This window comes from Mobula birostris, chromosome 5 (genome assembly GCF_030028105.1).
Source record: "Mobula birostris isolate sMobBir1 chromosome 5, sMobBir1.hap1, whole genome shotgun sequence".
NCBI lineage: Eukaryota > Metazoa > Chordata > Chondrichthyes > Myliobatiformes > Myliobatidae > Mobula > Mobula birostris.
Genome location: NC_092374.1, coordinates 133,507,365 through 133,522,647, shown reverse-complemented (window position 1 = coordinate 133,522,647; position 15,283 = coordinate 133,507,365). Strand labels below are relative to the sequence as shown.

Sequence of the window (15,283 nt, the reverse complement as noted above, 5' to 3'; positions counted from 1 at the left end):
ATTGTATATTTTCCAATGAATAATTCTGCACTGTAATTAATTTAACTGCATTTATCTGGATTAATTGTAAAGAGGCTGCACAGATGGCCCATTGTTTAGTGTTGCCAGGGTTCAGAGCTTGCTTGATTTACACTCTGGAGTTGTTCATGGTGCCAGTTTGATAAATGGCTCAAGCATACTTACCCCAAACTTGATCTCTCCATTGTTTTGGCTTTGATCCTAAAAAATTGACTACATCTTGGAAAATGCAGCTGAATGAGTTGGATTGTAATTGTTATTTTCTTTGCAGTTTAACAATGAATTATCTGCTTGTAGTTTAAGTAGTTCTTGTATCCATCTAACAGTTTACTCATGGTTATTCAAAGTATAATTCTGGAAAGCTCTGGAAAATAGTTTGTTCTGCATTATTTGAATAAGTGCTTTTTCATTGGTTGATTCTTATCTACAAATTTGAATGGAGTTTTCCTTCTCTCTGTAGTTTAAAAATAACAGTTCCATGCTGAGCCCCATCTTAGTCTGTCTTTCAGCTTTCTGCTATGAGCTTCTTTTCCTGTTTGTTCTATCTACCCTTAATAAAATGATCATGAAGCAACAAGTTTTGTGTCTTTTCCCTGACTTGTAAAAGAACCTTGGTTTAAAAATATCAGAATTCATTACTGAATTCTACATATTACAAATTTTTAAATTTTTGTGCATTTTTTATGATGTAGGATGTTTAAGATTTAGTTTTCCTCTTCTGATTTTTCTGTTGTAAAATTGATCTCTAGCAAGTGACTAATACTTGCAGGAAAAACTGATTTCCTCCTGTTTCTGTCTCTCGTGGACCTCGCTCCAATTTAATGAACAAGGAATATGCCACATATTTCTATTATGATCAATATTCAGCTATTTTAAAAGCAAGTTTGAAAGGAAAATCCTTTATTTGTGATGGAAAAGGGCTGCATGCATATTTGCTCCATTAACTCAAATATGCCCGGAACCATTATGTAATTGCCGCTTCATTAACACGAGATTCTGCAGATGCTGGAGATCCAGAGTAATGCTGGAGGAACTCAGCAGGTTGAGCAGCATCTACGGAGAGGAATAAACAGTCAACATTTCGGTCTGAGATCTTTCTTCAGGACTGGAAAGGAAGGGAGAAGAAGTCAGAATAAGGAGGTAGAAGGAGGGAAAGGGACTACAAGCTGACTGGTGATAGGTGAGACCAGGTGAAGGGGAAGGAGGGTGGGTTGGGAAGAGGGGATGATGCTGGGAGGTGAGAAGTGCAAGAGATAAAAGACTGAAGAAGGAAACTGATAGAAAAAGAAAGTGGAAATACGCATGGAACCATCATGTACTTGCCTGCTTGTTAATTTAATATCTGTTCTTATTCAGTGGCAGCACAGTGAAATTTGTTTCTCATTTACAGCAGAGCGTGCAAATAAAGGACGAGTTATCCATTTGACAATCAATCTAAAATGGCAGCTAACAAGAATAAGAATCAAAGCTCGTTGGCCCTGCACAAAGTGATCATGGTTGGCAGTGGAGGCGTAGGCAAGTCGGCACTAACCTTGCAGTTCATGTATGATGAGGTAAGATGGCATCTTGGTTGGAACTTAGCTACAAGAAGAGTATCTTTGTTTTGTTTAGGGCAAATTTATAGCTTAAATTGTTGCTCTAGTTCTGATAGCATCTTAATATACTGACACAGATGTATTAATCCTGTTATAAAGGACAATTTAAATAAAATAGGAAGCTGAACAATTCAAAAACAGTAAAGTAATTATTGTATTTTTCCTGATTTTTTTTTTGTCAATTTTGTTTTTAGAGGATTCAGTTCATCTTCTAAACTTTAAGAAATTAGTTTTAATTGTCTATGATTTCTGGAGTATATGTAGGTAGGTTCATGAAATACTCCATTTGTTTAAACATTACCTTGCAATAGACAAATTTGAATGAAGTTTGTTTTCCCCATTCAGTTGAGTTACATCCTTGCAGCATTAAAACTTAAGCGAGATGGCATTTTTTTTAAAAAAAAGTCTTCTGCAATAGTAATGAAAATAATTTCTTGGAGCTATGCCAAAATTCACATGGCTGATTCCTGGGTTGAGAGGGCTGGCTTGTCATCAGGTGCTAAAGGTCTAGATTTTGTATTGTTTAAAGTTTTTGAAAAATGTCTGGATCTTACGGAGTTGCGAAGCAGACTCGATGGGACAAATGGCCTAATTCTGCTCCTTTATCTTATGGTATGATGGGGTCGATATTGACACTTCTCCCAGTGAGAGGATCTCGAACAAGCAGACATAGTCACAACATTCAGAACATTTTGAAAGACATCTAGATTAGTACATGGGTAAGAGAGGTTTAGAGGGCTATGGGCCAAACGCGGGCAGATAGGATCAGCTCACTGGGCACACTGTCAGTGTGGGTGAGTTGGGTTAAAGAGCATTTCCCATGTTGGGTAACTCTGACTCCGGGGGTGGTGAATCTCTGTTATTCCTTGCGCTGGAATCATTAGGTATTTAAAGAGGAAGCAGATATATTTTTAAAGGATCATGAAATAGAAGCTAAAGTTTAGAAGGGTGAGTTTGCAGCCTGGGTAAGTTAGCTGTGACCATATTGATTATATCATTTGAGAGGCCGCGTGAGCTACATTCCCATGTACTCGATAGCGAGATTGTGCTTTATACTATGTGCAGACCTTGTTCTAACTGCTGCTTGATTCTAATGCAGAGTACACACAAATGACTTTGAGGAACATTTCATGAATCAATTTGGATGGATTGGAGAAAAAATTTAATTAAAACCCAAGTTTCCTTGCAGTAACGTATAACATTTTGTTAACAAATTTGCATTGTTAAAGTTCAAAATAAATTTACTAAAATACATGTATGTCACCATATTCAACCCTGCAATTCATCATCTTGTGGGCATTCACAGTAAATCTAAGAAACACAATAGAATCAATGAAAGACCACACCCAACAGGATAGACAAACAACCAATGTGCAAATGACAGCAAACCGAAAATACAAAAAGAAGAAAAAATAAAATAGGCAATAAATATGGAGAGTCCATAGGTTGTGGGAACAGTTCAGTGAGGGGTTGAGTGAAGTTATCCACTCTGGTTTAGGAGTCTGATGGATGATGGGTAATAACTGCACCTAAACCTGGTGGTGTGGGCCCTGAGGCTCCTGTACCTCCTTTCTGATGACAGCAACTATTACATCAGGTACCTACTGGCTGATTGACTTTTGGGACCACGCCAAGACTTTTGTGAATTCCTGCTTATGAAGAGCACTAGTGCTGGCTCATGAAACCAATCTTCTAATATCAACGTTGAGCATTCCCAGGCAAGTCGTTATTTGGAAGCACAGAATACTTAGCTGTAATCCAATTTTCAAAGAGCACCCTCTGCTGTACTAAAGTGATACTTCCCATTTACTTTTTCCACGATCTTGCCAGAGTGAGATTGATCATGTAAGCTAAGTGTAAGAAGACAGTGTGCCACCAGAAAATATTAAAATTGCCCAATTTTTTATACAGTACTTACGTGTACTTCTCCATTGTTATCTAGTAATTTAGGATGAAACCATAAACTTTGTGTTCACTTCTTCTCCATCAATGTTTGGAAATTGAAGATGAATTGAAAGCTGCATTTAATTAATCTACTTGATCTGAAGCAATAAAGAAAATTCATTCGTACAGATCCACTATAGATGTGGCTGTCAATTGTTTAAAAATATTTCCAAAAGTTCAAAATGTCAAAGGTGAGAAGTTAGTTGTCTCAACAGAAAATATCATCCCTAATATCTTGGTGCTTCCACTGTAGTAGCTATTAATTTTTCTTCACTTTTTGCTCCCAGCAAACAAGTTATTCTAAATGTTTTCCTTTCACTGACTGTTTAAACATGTCTTTTTTTTTCCCTGATGTCTGAAATTTTTTAAAAAAGGGAGTTTATAATCTGCCATTTCATATAAATCATTGTTTTCTTTGTATAATGTTTCAGATTGTAGAGTTTGGACTTCTTAATCATTATGCTTTTTGTTTATTTTCATCTAGCTTTTATATAGTTGTGACATGTTTGCTAGTGTGCATCAAATTTAATCTGATGGTGAATAGTAAAAAATTATCATTTTATTTTTTGCAATCTAGTTTGTTAGTGTAAACTGTCTCTCTAATCCAGTCTAGATTCTATTAATGTAAGGTTGATTTTTAGATTATGAGAACACTCAGTCCTCTTTTATTGTCATTTAGAAATGCATACATGCATTGAGAGACGATACAATGTTTCTCCGGCATGATATCACAGAAAACAAGACAGACCAAAGACTAACACTGACAAAACCACATAATTATACCATATAGTTACAGCAGTGCAAAGCAATACCATAATTTGATGAAGAATAGTCAATAGGCACAGTACAAAAAAAAGTCTCAAAGTCCCCGAGTCGATCAACTCCCGAGTCCCAGATAGTGCCGGCAAAAGGGAGAAACTCCCTGCCATATACCTCCAGACACCATCAACTTGCCGATACCTTGGAAGCAGCCGACCCTGAGACCATCCGTCCGAAAACTCGGAGCTTCCGAGCAGCCTCTCCGATACAGCCTCCCGAGCGCCATCCTCTGCCAGGTGCCTTCGACCTCTCCTGGGCCGCTGAAACAAGCAAAGCCGAGGATTCCAAGGCCTTCAGCTCCAGAGATTCCGGTTACCACATAGTAGCAGCGGTAGCAAAGCAGACATTTCAGAAGTTTTCCAGATGTTTCGCTATGCACTCACGTCTGATTTTTATTCCTTTTAATTGGGGTTGGAATGAGAAATCAAGAGACTGAGTCAAAGGATGAGCTGGATGTCAAAACATGGGACCCAGGTTGTTTCGGGATGCTACATGATGTGATATAAAGTATGATTTGGTAAAAGTTTCTTCGAGAGACTGTATGAGACTTGAGGGCATGTGGTGTAATCAATGGTATCAAAGACTGGGTAGCAGTAAGCTATTTGTAATAAAATGTAATTTTGGTTAGGACTATTTTGTTGTAGTGACATAGTGGGAATTGCTACAATTCATATTTTAAGAATAAAGGGGGGTATTACTGTACATTTCAAAGTTACAAAAGTTCAACAACTTCAAAGCAGCACACAGTGCTGGAGGAATTCGTTAGGTCAGTCAGCATCTATGGAAATGAATAGATAGTTGACGTTTCAGGTTGAGACCCTTCTTCAGGACTGGAAAGGAAGGGGGTAGATGCCAAAATAAAGTTAGGAGGAGGAGGATAGCTAAATGGGTAGAGAAGGTAAAGGGTTGGAGAGGAAGGAATCTGATAGGAGAAAGAGAAGGGGGAGGAGATGGGCAGGTGAGAAAGAGGTAAAACGTCAGAGTGGGAAGTAGAAGAAGAGGGGAGGAGGAGGGAAAAATTTTTAACTGTAAGGAGAAATTAATATGCCATCAGTTTGGAGGTTACCCAAACAGAATCCAAGATGTTGCTCCGTCACCCAAAGGGGGTGGCCTCATCTTGGCACAAGAGGAGGCCATGGACTGACGTGTCAGATCAGGAATTGGAATTAATGTTGGGCCATGGGAAGTTCGGCTTTTGGCAGATGGAGCAGAGCTGCTCGAAGAAGCTGTCCCCCAATTTACGTCACGTCTCACCAGTGTGGAGGAAGCCACATCCAGAGCACTGGACACAATACTTGACCCTAGCAGATACACAGGTGAAGTGTTGCCTCATCTGGAAGGGCTATTTGAGGCCCTGAATGGAGTTGAGGGAGGAGGTAATTGAGCAGGTGTAGCATTTTGGCTGCTTGCAGGGATGAGATTAGTGGGAGGGATGAATGGACAAAGAAATGGAGGGAACAATCTTATGGAGAGGGGAGGTAAAGATATGTTTAGTGGTAGTATCCCTTTGGAGATGGTGGAAGTTGTGGATGTGGAGGCTCATGGGGTGGTAGGTAAGGATAGGAGGAACTGTTCAGGTGGTGGGAAGATAGGGTGAGCACGGATGTTCAAGAAATGGAGCAGATGTGGGTGAGGGCAGCATCAATAGTGGTGGAAGGGAGCCACGTTCTTTGAAGAAGGAAGACATCTCTGATGTCCTGGAAAGGAAAGCCACATTCTGGGAACAGACGTGGTGGAGACAAAGGAACTGTGAAAAGGGAATAACATTTTTACAGTAGACAGGGTGGGAAGAAGTATAGTCAAGATAACTGTGGGAAGCGGTAGGTTTACAAATGATGTTGGTTGATGGTTTGTCTAGAGAGATGGAAACAGAGATAGAGAAAGGGGAGGGAGGTGTCAGAAATGGAACAAATGAATTTAAGGGTAGGGTGGAAGTTGGAAGCAAAATTGATGAAATCGAGCTCTGCATGGGAGGAAGAGTTGGGGAGATTACTGAGGAAGGCTTGGAGCATGGACCTGTAGCTAATGAAAAGGCAGGCATTGCTGAGGCCAATGGCTACCCTTAAAGTCTGGAGAAAGTGGGAGGAGTTGAAGGAAAATTTGGGTGGTAAGGACCATTTCTGCCAGACGGAAGAGTGTGATGGAGCGAACTGGTTGGTTCTTTTATTGGGAAAGAAGTGGAGATCTTTAAGGCTGCCTTGATGGTGTATAGAAGGACTGGGACTGGACACCGATGGTGAAAATGAGGTTGGAAGGGCCAGGGAATTGAAAGTAAGTAAGGAGATCGAGAGCAAGAGAAACGTCAGGGATGTAGGTGGGAAGGGACTGAACCAAGGGGATTAGAATGGAGTCAAGGTATAAGGAAACGAGTTCAGTGGGGCAGGAGCAGGCAGAGACAATGAGCCGATTGAGGTCAGTTTTGTTTGTGGAACTTGGGTAGGAGGTAGAAATGAGCAGTGCAAGTTAAGGGAACTATGATTTTGGTGGCAGTGGATGGGAGTTCTCCAGAGATGGAGGTCAGTCATGGTATCATCTTCAAGGGTTAGGTATGAGAAGGTGTCTCAGAGTTGCCACCAAGCCTTGGTACCCCCTTTATCTGTGGGTTTGATGGTGAGGTTGGGATTTGTGCAGAAAGAGTGGAGGCAGTGTGTTCAGGGTAATTTCAGATGTTTTTGCAGAAGGAATTATGACTGGTATATAGAGTTAAGGCCATATTGAAGAAGAATCTATTTGCAGTAGGAACTAGGAAGGCAAAATGTCGGTCATAGTTAATACAGCATTGAAACGAGGTCTTTGGCCCACCATGTCTGTGTTTACCATCAAGAACGTATTTACACTAATCACATTGTACAGCAGTTGGTCTGTAGTCTTGGCTGTTCAAATGCCTGGCTGGACACTTGAATGTAGAGTATCTGTGCCTCCTCCACCCCTTGGGACTGTGCATTCCGATTTTGAACTCCCTCTTGTTGAACAAGCTCTTTCTCTCTAAGCCTCCAACTTTAAACTCCTATACTCTAGTTTTAGGTACCTTTGCTATGGAGAGAAAGTTTCTTAATCTACCCTGTTTGTGCAGTTCATAATTTTGTATTCCTCTATCAAGTTCCTCCTTTGTGTTCTTTTATCCAAGGCAGGCAGCCAGGTTTCTCATGACCAAGAAGTTCCACCTCAAGCAACATCCTGTTGAATCTCCTCTGCACTCCAATGCAATTATACCCTCCTTGTTTTGTGGTGACCAGATCTGCATAGTGTATAGCAGTTGCAACTTTGTCAGTGATTTTTATATGGTTGTAACAAAACTCTGGCCTCTTATTCTGTGTTCTGGCAAATAAAGGCAAGTATTCCGTGTACTTCTTTCACTACCTTATTTACCTGGCTGGCACCTTTTAAGGATCCTGCACTGTACTCTGTGCCTCTGTTCCTTGATAGACCCTAGGACCATTGTATACACTCAGTGGCCACTTTATTAGCTGCACCTGTACCTTATGCGAAATCTAATCAGTCAATGAACTGGCAATACCTCAGTGCATAAATGCATGCAGTCATAGCCAGGAGGTTTCAGTTGTTCAGACTAAACATCAGAATGGGAAAGAAATGTGACCTGAGTGACTTTGACTGTGGAATGATTGTTGGTGCCATATGGGGTGGTTTGAGTATGTCAAACTGTTGATTCCCTGGGATTTTCATACACAAGTTGCTAGGATAGGGGTTCCCAACCAGGATCCACAGACCCTTTGCTTAATGGTATTGGTCCATGGCATAAAAAAAGTTGGGACCCTGGTCTAGTGTGTATAGAGAAACAAAAACGGCTAACACAAAAAAAACAAACGAACAAAGGACACAAACAACAAAAAAGAGTGAAAAGCACAGAATATAAAACGTGAAGCTGCAAAGTCATTGAAACAGTTTAGGACTGTTCAGTATTATGACCCTTCCAGGACTAATTTTTACGCCACCTGCAAACCTCATAATCAAACTTCCATTCAAATTTTTATATAGAAAAAGCAAACCTAACACTGTGCGTGTGTAGCTGCCTTGACATCCTAATTTATTGAAGTATCTTTCTATAGTTTATACATTCATAATGGATTGGAGCTGTTTTCAATTCTGTACCTGCTCCGTGCTTTTTTTTTTAAAATCTATTCCTCTAGTCTCCTGAATTCCTTGGAATTGCTGTCCTTTTTACCCTTTTGGGAACACATCGGCCCAAGTGATTTGTTCTGCTGGAATTGGGTTAAGTGTGCTAATTGGTGAAAATAAGAGATGGGAGAGAAACCAGAGTGCAAAGCTGTTTCAAGTGTACATCTGTTGGAGCCTTCAAGGTTTGTCATGAAATGGTGGTCTTAGTATTTATGGCAAAGCGGTCCTTAAATTCATTTTACTTTAGAGTGTAAGTGGTGGTGGCAGAGAAGGAGCTTCATTTCACTATTGTGCTAGGTAGAGGTGCCAGTAAGGAAAAAGGTGCAGCTGGGTTTTAGTAGTAAAACTAAGATGGTAATGGAATCCACCACAAAATTTGGAAAGCAAGGATTTGACTTGTGTGTGACCGGACTTCCCAGAAGTAACTTTCGAAGGGATAGTAATTATTAATTCATAGGGAAGGAAAGTGAATGGCGTGAGTTGGAAACTTTTACCATCATTCAGGGGCAAATTTGATTATGCAGGCTTTAAACTTTAATGTGGGTTTATATCAGAGGAATTAGTTTCCCATGTTAAATTATTGTAAACACCTTGATGTGGATCATGACTTAATCTTCACATTTTGCTCAGCTTGTTTTACCAGTGCTATTTTATCCTCCTGGTATTGTTGTGACTAAGTGCCAACCTCTTCAATGCCAAAATACGAGCTTCCGATTTTGTTGCTGTCAACTACAAAGTCTTGGGTGGGATTTTACCCACCTCCTTACAAATAGATCATTTCATCTACCCTGTTAAATCGTAATCTTTTAAAAATGGGTCAATCGTCGACTTATTCTCTTGCAATGAACAATGTTTAAGAATTTGCATAATCAAGTGCGATTCTCACCATTGCTGTTGCTTCAGTTTTTCCATGAACTTTGAACTGCCCAATAATATCTCCATCTCACTCATGAGATCCTATTTCACATGAAATCCATTGTTACAGACCTGCTTTGGGTTCTCGTACCCAAGTAAGTTTAGTTTGAAAACCTCCAAAAACATCTGCAATAAAATTTTGCTGCTTTTAGTATCTCATTCTCTAAAGTTGTATTTCTGTGAAATTGCTTCTGTTCAGCACTTTGGGATCTCCTTCCATCTGTCTTACATTTCACTGCTGTGTAACATTATGACAAATAACTTTTGCCTCTTCCTACCTTATGAAAGCATATCTGCTGTGAAGTTTTGCATGAGCTTTCCATTTCTGCAAAGGATTGATAACCTGCACTTTAAAAGTCATTGCCAATTTTTCCAACTCAAAATATGCTATAAAAATCAAACTATTCCCTTCAAGATATTTTCAGTGCTATAAAGAAGTATTAGTTTGTATGCAAGACATCGTAATGCAAACAGAAATGCCATTTGTTGTAATGAAGGCAGATGGAGTACTACTACCTTCCTCACATTTGTGAAATTAAGATAGTAATCAGTTGAGTTGCAAGGACTAGGGAGGTACTGGGTTTGATTTTCTCCAACTGAGCTATCATGTTTATGGGAGTAGTGGGGAAGTTGATGATCTTGGTGCCTCTACTAAGAAGACAAATGAGTTAGAAGTCCTAATCAAAAGGGGTGAAAATGCTTGGTTGAGACCACATTTTCCACAACAGACATTTGTGGTTAAGTTACCCCTGAGGTGTGGTTTTCAAAGTACCATTGCAAAAAGTTACTTCAGAAGATAATAGAACTCTTTCAGAAAAGTAGGAATGCAATTTACACGATATTTAGGAATGGGGCAAGCATTTGATGCCTGTTCTTTTTGTACCATTTTAATTTTCCCTTTCAGTTTGTTGAAGACTACGAGCCTACTAAAGCTGACAGTTACAGAAAAAAAGTTGTTCTGGATGGTGAGGAGGTGCAGATAGACATCTTGGATACTGCTGGACAGGAGGATTATGCAGCAATTCGGGACAACTACTTCCGTAGTGGGGAGGGTTTTCTCTGTGTCTTCTCGATAACTGAGCAAGAATCTTTTACTGCCACTGTAGAGTTTAGGTAAGTCGTTGAAAATAATCTGATTTTGCTTTTTACAGGAAGAAGGAAAGCTGTGCATCTTTTGACTTCTTTAAAGAGGATATGTATTGGTAAAATCCTAGTTACTTTTAACAGTTCTAGTTAAAGCAAACTCTGTACCAGGTTTTGCACAGAGAAAAGTATATTGACTGTATATTGGTTGTTTTGATTAGATTAATCCAACCCAGCACTGTCCCTCAGTCACTCATTTCTCTGGGTGGTTGGGGGGGTGGGTGTTGTCCATTCAATTCTTAACTCATCTGTTTTCTATTTTGTTGGCTCTGTCTAGTAATGTATCCCACAGATCCTACTGAGGCTCATTGAAAATCAGCTATCTTTTGTTTCTAAGCAATCCTAATTTCCCAGTGTTGAGGCCCTTCCAAATAGTTTTTGTCTAAAGCATGGGGACCCAGTGCCATTTTTCATTCTGTTGCCAGAGTGGGAGAAGATTTCTGAGAAATCTTAAATACGAATTATTTAATTTCGAGAATATAGCCAGTGTGGCATCAAATATTGGATGTTTGTTGTAAGGTTTAACCAGTAAAATCGAGCAGCAATGAGAAGTAAAATCATAGTGCACATTTAGCATGAATTGAGAAAGCAGTTTTGGCTTGAAAGTTTAAAAAGTATTTTAATTCCACACTGCAGATTCACCCTGGTCCACTTAGTCTTAAGTTTTATGTAATCTGAAGTTTTAAAATATTTTGTAAGGATTCTAGAAGTCCTCCCTGGCTTACAAATACCTGACCTGCGTGCACAGAACATGCAAAGAGCCATTTGAGAGATTCATGGGATGGACTTGCTGACTATTGTGTGTCTATTGCTGTGTAGGAACTTTGCTTATGGCTTCATTTCCTATTAGCTAGCTGCTCCTGTAGAGCTGGCTCTGAAAACTAGTTTATTTCCTCTACTTTTTACAATTTTTCATTTAGCACCTAGGTTTTCATGTAGCCATAGTCAGTGTAATACAGCACAGAAATAAGCCTTTTGGTCCAGATTTGTCCACAGTGCCCATCTAAGCTCGTCCCATTTGCCTGTGTTTAATCCTTATTGTTAAACCTTTACTATTGATGTATTATCCTAGTGTTATTGTGCCTGCCTCATCTACTTTCTCTGGCAGCTCATTCTCTATGGACCTGTATGAAGAAGTTGCCCCTCTGGTCCATTTAAAATGTCTCCCCCTCTTACATTTAAATGTGTGTCCTCTAGTACCTTTCATTCTCATTTATTAAAATATCAAATAGTCATCAGTTCATTACTGCCTATTGACTGTTTGCTTTCCGATCAGTGTCTTGGACTTCAGTCCAACCTTCCATGCTGTTGCAGCCCCACTTCATTTCCTGAGAAGTGGAGATTGATGGGTACTTAGTAAGAATGAGCTTGAAAGGGAAAATCAATCAACCATAATCAAATGGTGGAGCAGGCTTGATGGACCAAATGGCTTACAGTACTGTGCAAAAGTCTTAGACACTCAGTTTTTAATATAAATTTTGTTTTGGGTGTTTATTTTTTGTCTTCATTAGTGTGACAGTAGAAAAGAGGCAATTTTAGATTTTCAAACATTCATTTTCCAAAAAATCAAATTTTACAGAGAAGTTTTTGTTTCCATTAAAGACAGTAAGATAGACTACTTTTCCAATAAAAACAGTGCATGATTAAACAAAGGTAACAAGCAGGATGCTAATAATCAATGGCATAATGAGCTGAATGGTCAAAACTGATTAACTGAAACAAATGAGTATGAAAGGAATCAAACTGGGTGAAGGAGAGCCAAACTTAAAAGGTGAAGATGTGACGGGTTGACCTTCAAATCATCAATTCTTACACCGTGGCATGAGTGAGCACAGTAACAAGACACTAGGTAGTCATCCTGCATCAGCAAGGTCTCTCCCAAGCAGAAATTTTGCGGCAAACAGGAGTTTCAAGCTGTGCTTTCTAAGCTCTTCTGAAGAAGCACAGAGAAATGAGCAAGGTTGAGGACCAGAAACGCAGTGGTTGACCACGAAAACTGAGTGCAGCAGATGAGAGATACATCAAATTGATGCCCCTTCTAAATTGGAAGAAGTCCAGCACTGCTGTCAGCTCTGAACTCGTAGAAACCAGTGGAACCCAAGTACTCCCCTCTACAGTCCAGAGAACTCTTGTCAGAAGTGGTCTTCATGGAAAAATTGCTGCCAGAAACCACCTCTTCTGAAGTGGAAACAAAGCCAAGAGACTCACCTATGTGCAGAAAATGCAAGGACTGGGAGGCTGGACAATGCCAGTAAGTGGTCTGGATTGATGAGTCAAAAGAGAAGGACAATGGAGGATCTCTGCAGGTTTGGGGCTGAATTTCTGCAAATGGGATTAGCGATCTGGTCAGAGGTAATGGATTCCTCAAAGCGGACTCTCAACCATCACACAATACCATCAGGGAGGCTTCTGATCAGTCCCGACTTCAATCTGCGGCAGGAGGATGTCCCCAAACACAGGCGAAGTCATTTTTTTTTTAAAAAAGCTATCTTCAGTGGAGAGAAGAACAAGAAGTTTTGCAATAGATACTATGGCCTCCACAGGGCCCTGATCCCAACATCATTGAGGCTGTTCAGGATTACCTGGGGAGACAGAAGCAAGCGAGACAGCCAAAATCTGCAGAAGAATTGTGGCAATTTCCCCAAGGTGCTTGGAACAACCTACCAGCCAATTTTCTTATAAAACTGCATGACAGTGTATCTAAGAGAATTGATGCAGTTTTAAAGTCAAAGGGTGGTCACATCAAATATAGATTTGATATATCTTTACTATAGTTTTTTTAAGTCAATGTTTTAACATTTAGAAACTTCTTTATATTTGAAAGCATCTTTGCTTTCTGGATTTGTTTTTACATGTGCCTAAGACCTTTGCACAGTACTATAAATTCTGTACCTATCTTGCAATCCTTGCAATATTGGTGGTGGTGTGTTTTGAAAACTAAAACTACAGTCTATTCTTCAGAAAAATAAGAGTTTCCATAGAAGCTGTAAATGAAACATCGAGCAAACATATTGCCCTCCCAAATGTGCAAAATTCTACTCAAAATTGAGTGATAAGGTCATATTTTTTTTTAAAACTTTCTTCCTTGAATCTTCAGTATCATGCTTTCTCAGCTCTTTGGCATGATCCAAAGTTTCAAGGAAGAAAGGCAGAACTACACAGTTCTCTTATCCTTCTCAAGACAAAATCAGCAGTACTTTGATACCTTGATATATTAGGATACATTTGTGTAACGTGCTGCAAAAGCCTGTTCTGTAGGGATTTTTGTTTGGCACATTGCCTACTGTAGATGCATTGAATGAAAACAAAACTGACAACTTGGGTTTTCCCCAAGAGCTGCAATTATTCCTTGATGTATGTTCTTATTTTAAAAGCAGCAGCTCATTTGAACTTCAAAAGTTTACGATTGGACCCAAAGCTAAAGAAAACAGATGTGTGGTAAAATTCATATGGACTTTTAAGATCAAATACTACTATTTTTAACCAGCCACTTCAAGCAATACCTCTTGTTGCTGCCTGATTTTTAGTGAGATGAATAAATACTTGTGATATGTTTGTGTTGCATAGGAAGCCTGGAGCTTTTGGGGCTACCCAACTTTGAGATGGCTGTTGTGGAATTTTGGGTTGGAACAGCCTCCTGCCGAATTCCCCGACCCCCCCCCCCCCTCCAAATCATCCAATAGTACAGGGGTGCTTAAATGCAGCATCCTAGTACTTTCCAGTATTTGCAAATGGAAGTTGGTTTACTGAAACTAGTTTCAGGGAAAAGGATGGGCTTTAAATGAGAGGGGAGCTGTTGATAACTTACTGCTGTGTTATGGTGCCATTGACTAACTTGTAGGTATGATTCATTGCAATATCCTGCTTTAAACTTAATGCCATGATTTTTCTGTGTAACACCAATGGAGGCCAACATTCTAACATGATCATATAATTTAGCTTGCAGAGGTATTAATGCACTAGTATTCTTGTGAAATCTGTTACATTCATTGGAGCATTTTGGTATGAAGACATCTTTATTTTTTTTATTCCTGAACTGTTATGCTTACCAAAGTATTACCTTTTTTGTCTGCACAAGCAGATCTGTTAAATGTAGAGGACTGGCTTGCCTCTGTATTTCTATCACATTTTGGGTAAGCATCTTGTCATTTTATTCATGTATGCATTCAGCCACTTAAGCTGTTTTAAGTTGTATCCAGTCACTTGCACAGGTAAGACTTGCAGTGATGGAGAGAGACTTTGACTTTCAGATGCCACAAAATCTTTGTAGTCAATGAATACTTCAGTAATGTAGGAATTGTGACTGGCAATTTTAATTTAAAAAAAGTATAAATATTTGCTGGCCATCGGTATTTACTCTCCTCACTCTCATCTGATCTCTTGCACCTCCAAGGTCTTGATGTAATGTGACATTTGAAAAGCATCACTTCATTGGAAGCAGAAGACTAAGGAACATCTGCCATCCACTGAACCATGTGGAGATAATTCTCTTCTCTTCCCGTATTGTCGAAATCCAAAAATACAGAATTTAGTTAATAATAATAATACCCAAGCACTTTTAGTTATTTTGAGCATATTGCATTATTCACTGGACAGTCGGAGACACAGATTCAATCTTGTGAATGATGATTTGCACTCAGAGGTTGCTTCATTAGGTATACCTGTATACCTGCTCATTAATGCAAATATCTAGTCAGCCAATCATGTAGCAC

At 39.4% G+C, this 15,283-nt stretch overlaps 1 protein-coding gene across 9 annotated transcripts in view; it reads left to right on the top strand.

Moving 5' to 3' along the window:
• ralba (v-ral simian leukemia viral oncogene homolog Ba (ras related)) overlaps nucleotides 1–15,283 on the top strand; it is a 66,854-nt gene that overhangs the window by 36,068 nt on the left and 15,503 nt on the right. For 7 of the 9 annotated variants that reach the window (XM_072258708.1, XM_072258713.1, XM_072258709.1 and 4 more), the window contains 2 exons: nucleotides 1,409–1,571; nucleotides 10,333–10,541. In XM_072258708.1, coding sequence (XP_072114809.1) covers nucleotides 1,458–1,571; nucleotides 10,333–10,541 — 323 coding nt within the window. In that variant the 5' untranslated portion in view covers nucleotides 1,409–1,457. The remainder of the gene's footprint in view (nucleotides 1–1,408; nucleotides 1,572–10,332; nucleotides 10,542–15,283) is intronic. The other 2 variants (XM_072258714.1, XM_072258710.1) reach the window with 1 other exon arrangement.